The 14609-nt window shown below is 44.3% G+C and overlaps 3 protein-coding genes across 3 annotated transcripts in view; 2 read left to right on the top strand and 1 right to left on the bottom strand.

Moving 5' to 3' along the window:
- Positions 1-14609, top strand: part of LOC119453314 (zinc finger protein Xfin) — a 40827-nt gene that overhangs the window by 5913 nt on the left and 20305 nt on the right. The gene's annotated exons all lie outside the window — the stretch shown is intronic.
- LOC119453312 (dolichyl-diphosphooligosaccharide--protein glycosyltransferase subunit dad1) lies at positions 233-921 on the bottom strand. The gene has a single exon (XM_037715352.2). It carries the CDS (start codon positions 746-748, stop codon positions 404-406), a length of 345 nt encoding a protein of 114 aa, XP_037571280.1. The 5' UTR covers positions 749-921; the 3' UTR covers positions 233-403.
- LOC119453311 (protein flightless-1-like) overlaps positions 1195-14609 on the top strand; it is an 89493-nt gene continuing 76078 nt past the window's right edge. Inside the window, 10 exon segments of the mRNA XM_049667759.1 lie at positions 1195-1261; positions 4707-4799; positions 4801-4818; positions 6424-6576; positions 8417-8502; positions 9014-9090; positions 9685-9769; positions 11556-11659; positions 12386-12505; positions 13495-13553. Coding sequence (XP_049523716.1) covers positions 1199-1261; positions 4707-4799; positions 4801-4818; positions 6424-6576; positions 8417-8502; positions 9014-9090; positions 9685-9769; positions 11556-11659; positions 12386-12505; positions 13495-13553 — 858 coding nt within the window. The 5' untranslated portion in view covers positions 1195-1198.

Here is a 14609-nt window from a genome sequence, read left to right as displayed (position 1 = left end):
TTGAAACGTTTTTGGGTTGAATAAACATATTGTTTCTGTAAACGTGCTTTTTTTCTCTCTCTCTCTCCGCGCTTCGGCCATTAAGGAACTTGCGAGTTTCAACGTCGCCGTGTCAGAGCTTAAACCTTCTAATTTTTTTCACCTAATAGCTAAGAATCCTGCAGTAAGAAACATTGCCAGAAAATTATCTCCAGGGCAGGGACAGCTTCCACGCGCAAATAAAACGCAGGTGTTTGCTGACGCCAGTTGTTTATTACAAAAATGGGAAATAAAAGCAGGTAAGGAAAAAAAAAAAAAAAACGTGAGCCCCAGTGAACGCAACAACAAAACTTCGTTCCAAAACAGAGTTCTTCCCCCGTGAACGCCCGTTCTTCCTCGCGACGGAGCGTGAAGAGAGAGTTCGTCAACCGATGAAGTTGATGACGACCAGGTGCAGGATGATGTGCGCGAACACGAAGTCGGCGTACGCTCTTTCGGGGCTGATGCCGAAGAACTGCGACTTGTTCTGGGGGTTCGCCTGAAGCCGCAGGCAGACGCCCAGCACGAACGACGCCACGCAGGTGATGAAACCGGACAGGAACGAGTTGAACGGGAACGTGCCCACGATGCAACAGTACACGAACTGCACAATCCCCGTGAGCATGACGTAGACCAGGTACGAGTCGATTATCTTCATCTTCTTGGGCGTCGTGGCCGAATACTCGTCCAAGAACCGCTTCACCACGTCCCAGATTGTCGCGGATGCCATGGCTTCTTCGTTTCACCGGCGGTTACGACGAGCAAACAATCAAACGCTGGCTACGCTATGCCACGAGACAGTTCCCTTCTTTTCTTCCGTCGACGTGTTCAAACACCGGCAGATAGCAAAGCGCGTCGGTACGGTCGTAGCGTCGGCGTTGGATGCGCCTGGCTTGCGATTTGAGCCGATGCAGTGCTGGCCGATGATGATGTGGACACTGGTGATGATGATGATAGCCTAGTCCGATCGCAGTTAATTCCTAGAATTTCAGCTTAGACAACAACATAAGCTTACATAACATAACAACAAACTTACATAACTGAGCGCTAGTTGGCCCGTTTTGTTTTGACGGTACCACACGTTGACCCAGGTTGATCTTGCGTTTGTGCTGTATTTGCCGTTATTTTCAGTTTCGTTCGCTCCAGCTCAGGTGGCGCCACGAGTATCAAAAAGTCCAAGATGGCGGCTACTGGCGTGCTGCCCTTCGTCCGGGGCATCGATTTTACTCGAAATGACTTCCAAGTACGGAACATTTCGCTTGTATGAACGCAAGAAATTAACACAGTAGTCACTAACCTACTGATCGGTTGCGCTGTCCTGTCGCGTAGCCGTTCTTGCTCGCCTTGGTAACCCGCCTTCTCTCGGGAGGTGTAACCCAAGATGATCCCCAGAGACCCATTGCACGTTGGTCTAGCTTGCGGCTTTTTATTTTTATTGTTTTGCAGGGCTTGCATTTTCGCGCGTCGTGTGACGGAAGCCTGGAAGAATTGATGGGTGCAAAACAAACGCCTTTTAAAACGTGACAGGCCTTGACAAGTTGTGTGCAGTGGTACCATTGTTAGCATCCTCTTGCTGGGATCTCGCAAGAGTGTTGCGGCAAGGGCTTGGCTTGTCGAATGGTTACTGATACTTATGAACAGTGTTAAAGAAAAGCCTATCGCAATTAAATGCAGGCTCAATGCAGCGCGCTATCTGTGGTTTAAATACAGTGTAATAGTCTAGCGATCGCGCTGAATATTGATTTCCATCGACTGCCTTCCAATGTCCTCCTAAACGTCGTGTCTGTGAAACGTTTCCGAAACAGTAGTCATTGCGAAAAACCAAAACAAAACAAAAAGAAAAGCTACAGTGTTTACCGGCACGGGAAACTCTAGTAATCTAATTGGCTTCCTGACATTTTTCTTTTCTTTTGCTCGCATCGTCGCGCACAGAAATTCAAATACTAAGTTGTTCTTTCTGTGCAGTCACGCTTTATGTAGTGTTTTATTGATTGGGTACTTTGCTTGTTCATTACGCTTCAAATACAAAGTTGTTGCTTCTGTGTAGTCAAGCTTTCTGTTTTGTTTTATTTATTGGGTGTTTGCTTGTTCATTACGCGAAATCGCTGTCACTGGTACCCTTTTGTTGCGTGTCAGCTCTGTATGCTAATTTACTGCCAAATTGGTTATGCAACATATGACTAGAAGTGCAAATCCATAAAAGTACAGTGGTACTTTCCTTTTCTTTCTTTTTGCCAGGAATGCGAAACTTTATTCCAAACCTGTTCCGCACTATTGTGTTTTCCCATTTTGTATTTTATTTCAGTTGCGAGCATGGAGCTATGATAAATACGTAAGCACGACACCATCCCAACACATGCGTATATTTTCTCTCCTGCAAAAAAAAAAAATATATATATATATATGCATACTCTGGTGGTGGTGCTTGTTTTATTGATGTCGAATGCCTCAGAAGAACTATTACGGGGGTCACACAACGCACTTTTGATCTCGATCAAGCCCGATCCGGATCGAATTTATCGGTCGTGATTGGCTCCTTTGCGCAAGCTGCGCGAGGGAGCCAATTGCAGTCAAGAATTTCGATCCGGATCGGCCGTGATCGCGATCAAAAGTGGTCGTGTGACACCGGTATTAATTGCTTACCATTTGCTGCAAGTTCACTGCATAGCCCATTAACTCTAGCTTATCCATCTTCAAAACTTCAAAGAAAAGAAACAAAACATATTTGTTCGATACTACATTTTATACATGGCAGGCAACGCTGTGGAAACTCCGCAAGTAGTGCTTTCATAAAGCATTACTCTGTGCATATCGCATTAAAGTTCTTTTTGTAATTGGCAGTACTTTCTATGAAATAATCGCACCACATATTAGATCTGCAACTTGTGGGCTGAAAGGTTACGCCGACTCACTGATTATTTGTACACTTTCGTGCTTCCAGTGTACGTCATACAGTCGAACCTTGTTATAGTGAGACTGGATATAGTGAAATAATGAATATAACAAGTGAGTGAAAATCCCCTTGAAATCTCCATTGAGATTTAAATTGCAATGCAGACAGTGATGAATGTAACAAAGTAAGGGATATAACAAAGTAACTTTGCTTCCCCCTTGAACTTCGTTATAGCAAGGTTTTTACTGTGCTATGTTTTGGTCAGTGGTGCAAGCAGTGGGCTGTGGCTGCTGGTTGCAAGAACGTCTCGCCCCGCTTGTTCAGTGGTGAATGGGTTCACATCTGTGACTCCTTCCATATAGTTATCATATTTTAATACAATAAAATATGGGACTAAGTGTTACATCAAATTGTGAGACGCATTGCACTGTTCTTTTGGTCACAAAGACAAGCAGCGAGATAATGCTGTCCACCTACCGTAGTGTTGCCCGCTATGTATGAAACGAAGTACAGTCTTCAAATGGGTAAATTAAATTTCTCAAAACGTCTTCAAAAATGTGTGTCTGAGTAACTTGGGAAATCAGCAATACAGGGCTCACTTTGATGTTTCTATGTTAACCAGCATTTCTTAAATAGTTTGTTTATATATGTGGTTCTGATGGAAATTGTAATTCTTTCGTCTTTCTGATTAGCTCCCTTTTGCAGCATTAAGCTGTAGAGCCTCTTGCAGTGAATCAATAAAAATACATCTTTGTTATATTGGTTTATATGTGTCAGTTGGTTCTTGTGGACTAATGTATGAATCGCTCTCTTCGAAATCAGACAGGAAAACGAAGAAGGACCCGAGTAATGTAGATCTCTTTTCTTCTTTGGCATTTCCCGTAGCATACAAAAGAAATTCCAACATGTTTCCTTGCAATGGAAGCGATATCACTGTGGTAACAAGCATAAATGTCAAGCATTTTAATTCTGATCAGCGAACGTTCGCCAAAAGAAAAAAAAAAACTAATGCGATCTTTTTGATGCTGACCATTTGGAATTAGCTACATATGAGAGCAGTATGGTGTTTATTCCACTCTTCTCTTTTACTGCAAAATGATGGCCAATAATGTATTTTAGCATGGCACTACTGCAGGTTAGGTTAGGTTCTACGATTACCGATACCACCTGCCTCCAAGTGCACATACACGTCGGTTTCTTGCGTATTTACAGGGTAAAATGCTAGGGCTGTTAAAAAATACTAATGTAATTGCTATTTGTGAAACGATTGGCATAAAACTATTCCTTGTAGCATAGTCTGAAGGCAATGAGTCATTGCAGATACCTCCATTGATTTGGTAACATGATTCGTTAACTATCCGTTTGTTAACATTGACACTAGCCAGTAGGTTTGTCTTGAACTTTCCCTGCTGAACAAGTTGCTCTTTGCTGCTGCAATGTTTCTTTCAGTGCTTTCAGCGCCAAGTGTGTTTGAAATGTGGGAGGATCTGAGGGCTGTTAGTGGCCATGTCTTTTTGTTCGGCAGGCTGTATGAGGCATTCTCATGAATTTATTAAGGTGAATGCCTTAGTTGTGCTTAATCACACTGTTGGAGTTAGTAGTCACAATATGTTCTCTACTTTATACTTTCCCGCCCACGTTTCAATGATGCACAATAGTACTTTGAATTTTCAGTAGGGTGAACTGTCAAATGATTTGTGGTATGGTAGTAGATGTACCACTACCGACTGATTGTAATCGCAGATTAATCGCAGTTATTTCCCCTTTAGTAACAGCTCTACTGCTTTGTGCCTAGGAGGACTACTTTCCCAAAGCAGTCGGTGACATGACTGGCTTGCGATGGCTGCGGCTAAACAGGACCAAGATCGACTGGATCCCAGACGAACTGCCTGAGCCTCAAGAAACTTGTATGTAATCAGCCAGCGGGCGCATGCATATGCTTAGTCTTGTTCAAAAAAGTTGTTCCTCAAATTTGCTATTTTAACCCCTTTGGATGCCTTTCAATTCTGTCCATAGAAATTTAGCTTCGCCACATTTCTTGCATCATCAGAATCACAAAACTGTACAGCTGCAGAACGGATTAAGAATTTTCAATTGTTCAGTGAAATTTGTCAAGTTTACAGAAAGTGGACTCCTCGCAAGAGCTCACTACAGGAATGTGAGGACAACAACCATTGAATGTCTTTTAAAGCGTTTAGTGTCTTTTAAAGCACCCATTGAGCGAGTTGAAAAATATGCCTGATGTAAAAGCATATGCCTGAAGTGAAAGTTAATGCTTTACACTCCATAATTCTATGCAGAAAAAAGTATTGCAGTTTCCAGTGTCTTGTTTGTTTTCCACCAATTTTTTTTTTTTTTCATATCCCAATTAGAAGAGTTACATTTCATGCATGGTTTAGCATTCATATTCACGAAAATATTAAAAGATGAAACTTACTGTCCTAGAAAACCTTTCCTTCAATTCGCTGGTAGACTTCAATTATAATTAATGAGAGTTCATGACATTGGGAAAATTGCAAACCACAGAATAAATTATGATTTATTCATTTATTTATTCATTCATTCATTTGTCTATTTGCTTGCTTTAGAACAAAAAAGAAACGCATGAACAGTGAATTAATGAACAAATGGTTATTGAAATAGGATGGCAGTTCAGCCTAATTATTGAGAAATAGAGGATTGGCAAAAGGCTAAATTTGCAGTGGTGCCGACTCCAAAAGTCATGCACTATCACAATGGGTACAAACACAGTTACAATTATCTCTGCTCTCACCCGTGAAACCAAGAGGTGTGTTATGATGCCTGACTGGGACCGTGAAGCCTAACAAGTACACAGCATGACATTCATCTTATCGCTTCTATAGGTTTCATTGAAATAGATTGCACAAGAACATGCTGATGCAGATGTAACACTGGCTGGACACCAGACACTCAGGAAAAGAAGCAAACAAACATCCACTGTGGAATGACAAAAGTAACCCAAGTCAAAGGCATAACATGGTCTACATGGAAAATAATGTGGCCTGAGTGCCCAAACACAGCTTGCCCGCACTGAAATTGACCGGCAAGCGAAGTCCAGTTTGGGCAGTCATTCATGCATACGCATCGTCATGATAACTAAAGGAGCTTGCTACTCTACGCATTGTTGCATCCATTGAGTTGCAAATGAAAACAGCGCAAAAAACGGGACCGCAGAATGGGACTTTGTTGTCCCATTTCATTTTGTTTTTCCTCTTAAGATGTACCAACTAGCCCAACAGCAAACTCTCCTACTGATCATGGCGAATCAGCGCAGACGATGGAACGGGTGAAACAGACAACACAAATGCGCTGTTTCACCGGTCCTGTCGTCTGCACTGTTTCGCCACAAGGAACAAAAACCAACTAGCCCCGCTTAGAACCCTTGTACAGTTCACTTCTCCTATCGAGTTGCATCTATATGTTGTGTTTACACACAGAGCTTCCTTTCGTCATATTCGTTACCATAACACTTTGCTTGTTTTGTTTCCCAGGAGACGCTGTCTCTGGTGCGCAACAATCTGGTGACGCTGCACGGCGAGGTCCCGCAGCTGCCATGCCTGCGATCCCTCAACTGCCGCCACAACCGTCTCAAGAACTCGGGCATACCGCCCGACGTGTTCGACCTCGAAGACCTCTTTGTTGTGGTAAGAAACGCCAGAGTTAGGGGTGTGAATTAATGTTTAAGTTTGAGACAGACCTTGCGAGCCCTGACGTCGAGGCATTCCCTTGTCCTCCAGCTAAGGAAAATAGAAAGGCAAGGGGGCAGATGGGTGCGGAGTTTTAAGATCATGCCATTGTGCCAACACCACCTTGCAAAATGCCTACTCCATGTCATGGCCGTGAGTGCATGGGTGGCACAAGCCGATTGGGGTGGGCCAACTGAAGAGATTGTTCACGCGAAAGGTGTTTCCCTACTTTATGCAGAAAGTCCCACTGAAACCTAAGCGCAGGTTGTCTGGCAGCGATGCATTTCACTTGAAAAAGGCAGCTGGTGTAACATTAGTGGCGGTCAGAAACAACGCCTTGCCACAGCGCTTGAGATATATGGACATATTTTGCCATGGACACACAATTCGAAGTGCCTCGGTCTCGGCGTTCTTATTTCTGTTGTTAATACACTGTATGTAGTACAGTGAAATCCTGATAATTCGAAATCTATTAATTCAAATTAACAGATAATTCGAACTGCTGTATTGGTACCCGGCATCTCCTAAGTATTTGAAGGGAAAAAAAACTTCCACAAGTTCAAACTCCAAAAGCGGCAGGATAATTAAATAATAAAAGAATTTATACAGAACCTAGGTTTCCTCCGGCACATGTCGTCGCACTGTGATGGAGGAAAAAGAAGACGTTTTCAATGCGAGCTGAGTGACTGTTTGTGTTCTGGCACACTGTACCGCACAATTGATCGGGCGCTGTATTTAAAGGGGGTCTCCTTAGTTCGAACTCCGCTTTATTCTAATAAATTTCAGTTCCCTCATTTCGTTCAAATTAACGAGATTCTACTGTATTCCTCTTAATGGGGCCCATAAAATATTGAAGTGATAAACTGCCCCCTCGCAACAACCAGGCATGGACGAAGAGTTGGAAAAGACAAACAGGACAAATGCACATTCCGCTAATGCCAACGGTAGTGGTAGCGTGTTAGTGGCTGCAAGTAACATCATCCCAAAGCATTGCTAGGCAGATAATGAATAACTGCTTCTCAATATGTCCCTTCTGTCCGTTGTCTGCTACATTCCTCATGAAGAAACGGCCATTCCTTATTTATCGAGTATTGTGGCAAGATGAATTTACCTCTACCATTAAGGGTCAGTGCAGATGATGCGGCAAAAGAGAGGCATGTAGTACTCTTGCACCTTGAAATGACCAAGAAGAAGTTAAGGGAATCTGAGGGGCTGGATTTTTTGTTAGTCACAACCATGTGAAATAAAAGACAATAATGCCAGAGACATGTCACGTCACATATATCCACACAACCGTCGTGGTGGGTTAGTGCTCGTTGCTAAGCACAAGGTCGCGGGTTCGATTCCCGGGTGAGGCAGCTGCATTTCGATGGGTGCAAAATGCAAAAATGCTCGTGTATTGTGCATTGGGTGCATGTTATAGAACCCCAGGTAGTCAAAATTAATCCAGAGTCCCCCACTACGACCTGCCTCATCGTCATATCGGGATTATAGCTTGTAAAACTCCGGAGTCCACACATGTCTGCGCTGTCTGCCATGTTGAATGCAAACCAGCTAGCCCGGCTTTACACTCTTATACTGCCTCTTGTATCTTAGTCTGGGAAGCTGCAGTTAACAAAAATATCGATACCCTTGCACAGAGTGTAGTTCACTTAAAGACCAGCTGTGGCACTGACTTTTAATTTTAAAAAGCCTGCAGTAATATATTGCATAAGTGTGTACTGTTCTTCTGCCAGGTAGCATTGGTATGTTTGTGTAAGACGACGGGAGATAACATGTTTTACTGACTTGATCCCAGGACCTGAGCTACAATGACCTGCGGGAAATCCCCACCAACCTGGAGCACGCCCGGGGCCTGCTCGTGCTCAACCTCGCATACAACAGGTACTTATTGATTCAGAATATCCACTGCAGATTCACATTAGGTCCAAGAAAAAAGTGGCATTGCGAAAGAAGCACTAAGCGATAAGAAAATGCTGGTGAACTAGAGATTTGCAAGTCAAAAATCTATTCATTTGCAGGTGTCATTCCTGGCTGACATTGACAAGAGTAAGGGATTGCATGGACAGTACTGGGTTGGGATAAATCCAGGCCTTCGTTGCATTTGTTTAGTAATGCTCTGAGGGGTCTATCTAGCAGTGTGACATAATCGGCGCTTGTGTTTGCCTCTTTCGGTGTTCATGCATGCGTCTGTCAGTGTGCTGTCTCCACAATGCCAGTGTGATGTAGTCTGATGAGTGGCAATACGTATAACTTGTGAATAAATGTGTGGTTTGATTGGGTTGATGCTGAGAGGCGGTTTATTGTTGGAAAAGAGAAATGTAATACTCGGTCCAAGTTTCTGAAACGACGTGCACCTCTTGTGGGGGCTCTCTTGTTTTTCGTTGCCCAACAGAATCGAGACAATCCCACACCAGCTCTTCGTCAGCCTAGTCGACTTGATTCATCTCGACCTGAGCGGCAACCAGCTTGGTGAGTTGTCTGAACAACCAGATTTACACACGAGTGCATATATTCTTCAGTATGCATTCACTGTCGTGCCTTTAGGTGTTGTACAGTGCTCGGAGATTGAAACGCGATACTCGGGGGGGGGGTGACTGCCAACACGTTTTGCGCCACCGGTGAGCGCTCGAGACTGAGAACTGACGCATTTTTGTATCACATGAAAGCGAGAACCTTTGTGATGCATTGCGACTGCATTCAGCCCCTCAATGATCGCTCACGGGTGGCGCAAAAAGCTCCGGCCGCCATGCAGCCCTAGTATCGTGTTTCTATCACTGAGCACTGTACATATATGCACTGTACTGATAGCAACAAAGTTTTCACCACGCCACTGCTGTGATTGAATCTGCTGGTAGGTTTTAACACAATGTGTTTAGTGGTGATATACTATTTCTTTACTTGTGTGTTTGCTTTATCCCTTTCAGTATATAGCTAGATATCATAAAGTAGAGCTGCAGTAGCTCTAGATCATGCATTTGATAAACAATTGCACTCCTATAATTCTTTATGAAGGATGCCATTTCAAAAACGATTTCTTGTTTCCAAAATCCTGATGCATTGCAGAGACTCTGCCACCTCAGATGCGGCGCCTGGTCAGTCTGCAAACCCTAGTGCTGAACGACAACCCCCTCGGCCACTACCAGTTAAGGTATGCGCGTGATTTCCCAAGCGGGCAGGAACTACAGTGCCATTTCATCTTAAATGCCACCTTATCTTCACTTATTTGAGATGCCAATTTGGTGAAGAGCTGTTCATTAAAACATTGCAGCCTTAACCTTCGTACTCTTAAAGCTACACTGTCGATAACCTGTGTCAGGCGGATAGTGAGAGAAAGAGAGAGAGAAAGAAAGGGAAAGAAAGACAAGGAGGTTAGCCAGTGTAAATACCGGCTGGCTACCCTGTGCTGGGGAGAGGGGTAAAGGAAATAAAAGGTTTTAGAAGAAACAAAAAAAAACAATGAAGGTTTTCATTTGCAATGAACGCCAGTACAGTAGAATCTGGTTGATTCTAATTCCGAGGGGACTGGACATTTATTTGAATTAAATGGAGTCCAAACTACGGGAGAGCCCCTTTAGGTATAGCACCCGATCAGTTGTATAGTACAGCGTGTCAAAACCAAAACCGTCACTGGACTCGCATTGGAAAAGTTACCTTTCATCGATCAGTGAGCAACGACCGATGCCGGAAGAAGGCTAAGTTCAATATAAAGACCAAGTGCGATACAATATCACCTCGTGTGCCATTTCCTGTGGGTGCCAGGGAAAGCATGCGAGGGTGAGCCAAGAAGGATGGTGGCTTGGTGCACACCGTCCTCCTACATGCCCAACCCAATGTTGCGTAGGTTATTGCACGTTAATGGGACCAAGTGCACACTAGGCAGTTCCTTCCTACTCTTTTTTAAGCTGGATATCCCCCCACATTGGCCATCAAAACTCAGAATCAATTCTAATGATTTCCCCGTGAAAATTTTCCCCACATAGTTTTCGCACCCCCCAACTTCGCATAAGTTTTCCCCGGGAAGAAGTGCGAGCATTATGTGAGTAAATACGGTACTAAAGCGTGAGTCTCCGTTGTCAGATTTTGTGAAGAAATGTTCGTTAACATCGATATTGTATAATGCGTAAGGTTTTGTTTTTTGATTATTTGTTAGTTTTCATATTGCACTTGTTGCGAACTGAGGCTGCAAGAGGCCTTATCAAGCATCTATGGCTTTTAGTCTGTCTGGTCAGATCAGACCTGAAATGAAATAAAAATAAATAAAATTAAATTGTGATAAACATTTGCTTCAGAACGTCACGCTGAGAATGGTTGCAAGAGTTTAATTGAGAGTTGGATTTGCTGTAGTGCTCCTGTAGGCTGCCCCAGTTCTTTCATCCTCTTAGAATGGAATAAGAGAACCACTCTTCAATCATGTGCATGCTGTTTAACAACTAAAAGCTTGCTCCCATGCCAGTGCACTTCATTAGAACCTAGGCACTTGAGTTAGCATCAATGAGCTCTGCTCACCCTGAGTCTGGGAGTTAGAAGCATTGCAGTCTGGAAAAATATTAAGTTGATCACATTCGCTCAAAACGAATTGGTCAACTAGCCCTATTTTGTGTTGATAGTGGCTCAGTCTTCTGATGAAGTCAACATTGGGACAGTTTAACCCAGCTTGGTTAAGCCTAATGTGATCGCCCTCAAATCTATTCCGGCTGCTTGGAAACTATGGGCAAGCTCAACTCATTCAGTTTGGAGAGAGTTAAAGAGAATTTCAGCTGCAAGCGTAGATCATTACTTCTCATCTGAACCACTGTGTCAGACGTAAACCCCGCTGTACAGCTTCGCATTAATGAGGCCGCCTGTGAGTCTTTCTTTCCTATTCTAGAAAAGCCGATCTTGGTTGGTGTCCTGGCCACTCCCATTGACTCTTGCCTCACTGTTGGCAAATGCAGGCAGCTACCAGCGCTGACGTCGCTGCAAGTACTCCACATGCGCAACACACAGCGGACGGTCATCAACACGCCCGTCTCTCTCGATTCATCAGCCGTGCTTTCTGGTGAGCCGCCAACATTTCTCCTCTTTGTTAAGGTCAACATTCGGTAGAGCTTGCATTGATCGGAGTTGTGAACCGGTTCGGAGGCTCTCCTGAGTTTATGACTTGCACCTGTGCTCAAGGGCGTCCACAGAACATTTTGCAGGGGGGGGGGGGGGGTAGTTAAATAGGTTAGCACCAAAAGTACTGCCCCCCCCCTGCCCCCTTTTCCGGACGCCCATGCCTGTGTTGTCAGCGTCTGTATCAGCATCTGTGTCACCAAAGGCAGTGCCCGCTGTAGGCCTACAGGGAGCCACTGTTCCCTGTAGGCCCTATGTGTAGGTCCTTCTATACGGGGCACACAGGCTCCATAAATCCCTGCAGTCCTACACATTCACCCGTAATCAAATATCCAAAGAAGGTAAACTTGAAACTTTAATACATCACTTTGAAGCAGAAATATTTGATTTGTATTCATAATTTCCAAATAGCATTTACTTTTTTCTTACTAGAGGTTTTTCTTACTACTAATTGACTGGGGTGGTTAATTCTCTGAGCTTGAATGCAATAGAACAGGAGCATGTTGACAAAGTTCTTCTGTACCTTCAAGTTGACGTTTTAATGATTGAATGCTTGAGATATCTGCCCTTCTCACACTGGCTAGCTTGTGTCATAGGGCAGCTGTACTTTGACGTTGATGTCCCTTCTGTTGTTTTGAACAATACCCACTTTGTGGTATCGTCTGCCCAGACGTGGACTTCTCCCAAAATGCGCTGCCGAGGATTCCCGACGTCCTCTACACATTGCCGACGCTTCGGCGGCTCAACCTGAGCGACAATGCCATCACAGAGGTGTCTCCCGTCATTGGAGGTACGTGTTTCTCACAGCGAGCTAGAGCGAGGACTGTTAAACGAGGTTACCCACGCTGCCACGCAGGATTTATTTTACTTAATTTTCAGTATAGAAAAATGCATAGATGTGTATTTAGCATAACGCACTAGCTTTTCCAACATGCAATTTCTTTCTGTCATTAAGCAGAATCCAACAGAATTGGCACTGATTGACAGACTCTTTAGTTAGGTATGTCGAAGCAGTGCGTCTAGGATAACAGCCACAAGAATGTAAAAAATCAGCGCTTGTAGCATTTGGCGGCATTCAGGAAATATGGGAATGTTAACAACACGTACGAGAGCATTTGTAACGTTCTCATGTCCATTGTCCTCACACGCTGCTGCTTCAACACAATTGAATCAGATCATGTGTGCGCTCGTTGTTGTCATCTGTCGTGTGTGTTTGCCCCAATGTCCGGTTTCCTCCTAATATCTTACACTTCTGCCTTCCTGCTTCAAGCGCTGTATGAATTCAAGCACATTCTCAGTTACAAAACATTTATCTGTACTTTGCAGATTATTTTTCGGAAACTATCAGCATGGAGATGGGCCATCAAATAACGAGAACAAATCACTGCACGCTGCCCTTGTTTCATGCAAATTGCGAGTGGGGCTGCGATTGTTTTCTACATTGCATATTCAGTTGGGCTGAAGATGCAGCACAGCTGAAACCTGTGCTACTGCAAACTTGTGATAATAAGAACACTTATAAGGCGGCGGAGCCACCTGAAATTTTAGAATAGCCAGAGTATGGCTAATGGTTGACTCAACGTTGTAGTGCTTATGATTTTGTGCTTATGCTACTGCATGAATATTAACATAGAGCCTCATTATGTTTAAGTATTCTTGCTTATTACATTTGCATGAATACAATTTAGAACCTTGTTACATTGAATTTTGTTGGAGCATGAAAAATATCTGAAATAAAGAAACAGCAAGGCAACCATTTTTTGTGGCGTCTCCTCGCAGATGTATGGAAGAACATCCGCAGCCTCAACCTGTCTCGAAACAAGCTGACATCGCTGCCCGTAAGTCATGCAATTTGCACTAGTACCTGGTAGCCTTAATTTGTAGGAGGTGTGATTTCCATTTGTTGGTTTTCTCTTTTTAATTACCAGTATCGTGACTTGTATGTTGTGTCCTAAAGGAGGCATTTTTTTCATTCCCGCTCTTTTCTTTGAAGTTTGTATTCGGTATGCGTTAAAACTTGCGTTAAGCTTTAGGAAGATGAAAATTTGGGCGCACTGGTATCAATAAAGGCATCCTAAAGGTGCACTTTGCATTGCGTCTTTATTTTTTAACATGAAAGTGTTTTATGTCAGGTTTCACGAATGACTTCCTGCAACGAATGTAACGGATGCCGTCTAGAAGTGGTGAAGCGAGGTACTACATCATGACACTAACGAGCACTGACAGGGAGTGCTTCGGTAGTCACAGCGCAGCAGATGCTCCAACATGGTGTTGCCATAAAATAAAGAACCAAGTGTGACTTTGTAAACTCATTTTCAATGAAGTACTGTGTAATAAATAATAAAGTAAACAATATTAAAAGTATCCCACAGCAGGATTCGAACCCAGGACCTCTAGTACAGAAGCCCGACATTGAAACCATTACGCCACGGACGCAAGCACGCGGCTTAGAACACCCTTATCAATTTCTCGCGGGCAAGCCAGCGCGTTGAGATGCCTGGCACGTTTCAATGCCGCTCGCCAACAGGACGTCGCACGCGAAGCAAACATGCAACACGGTCGCCATCCCGCAAATCGTGCGCCTTTCGCTGCGGTGGACCGTGTGGGGATTGAGGGTTGCGCCGGCATGATTGCGCGCGCTTCGCCTGCTCTGCCATCCCTCGCCATCGTTCCCCGCTGGCCTCCTTCTCCGCCCGCGCCGCCTAACCGGTTCCCGCGGTGGCACTGCGCACGCGGCGGTTTGCGGTGAGGGCGGGGAAGCGTGGACTTCTCTCCGGGACCAGCGCACGGTACGTTCATGCTTTCCTCTCGTCCGCCGACACCTTTGTGACTAGGACTGGAGCTCGCGCACGGTGCCTTTGCCCGTGCGGGGAGCGCGTACTTTGTGCTGATCC

Source organism: Dermacentor silvarum, chromosome 5, assembly GCF_013339745.2.
Source record: "Dermacentor silvarum isolate Dsil-2018 chromosome 5, BIME_Dsil_1.4, whole genome shotgun sequence".
Classification (NCBI taxonomy): domain Eukaryota; kingdom Metazoa; phylum Arthropoda; class Arachnida; order Ixodida; family Ixodidae; genus Dermacentor; species Dermacentor silvarum.
Note: the sequence above shows the minus strand (reverse complement) of the source record. Positions and strands in the feature narration are given on the sequence as shown.

Bases quoted from the DNA above. Each gene is read 5' to 3' on its own strand.
- LOC119453312 (XM_037715352.2), bottom strand. From the start codon at position 748: ATGGCATCCGCGACAATCTGGGACGTGGTGAAGCGGTTCTTGGACGAG.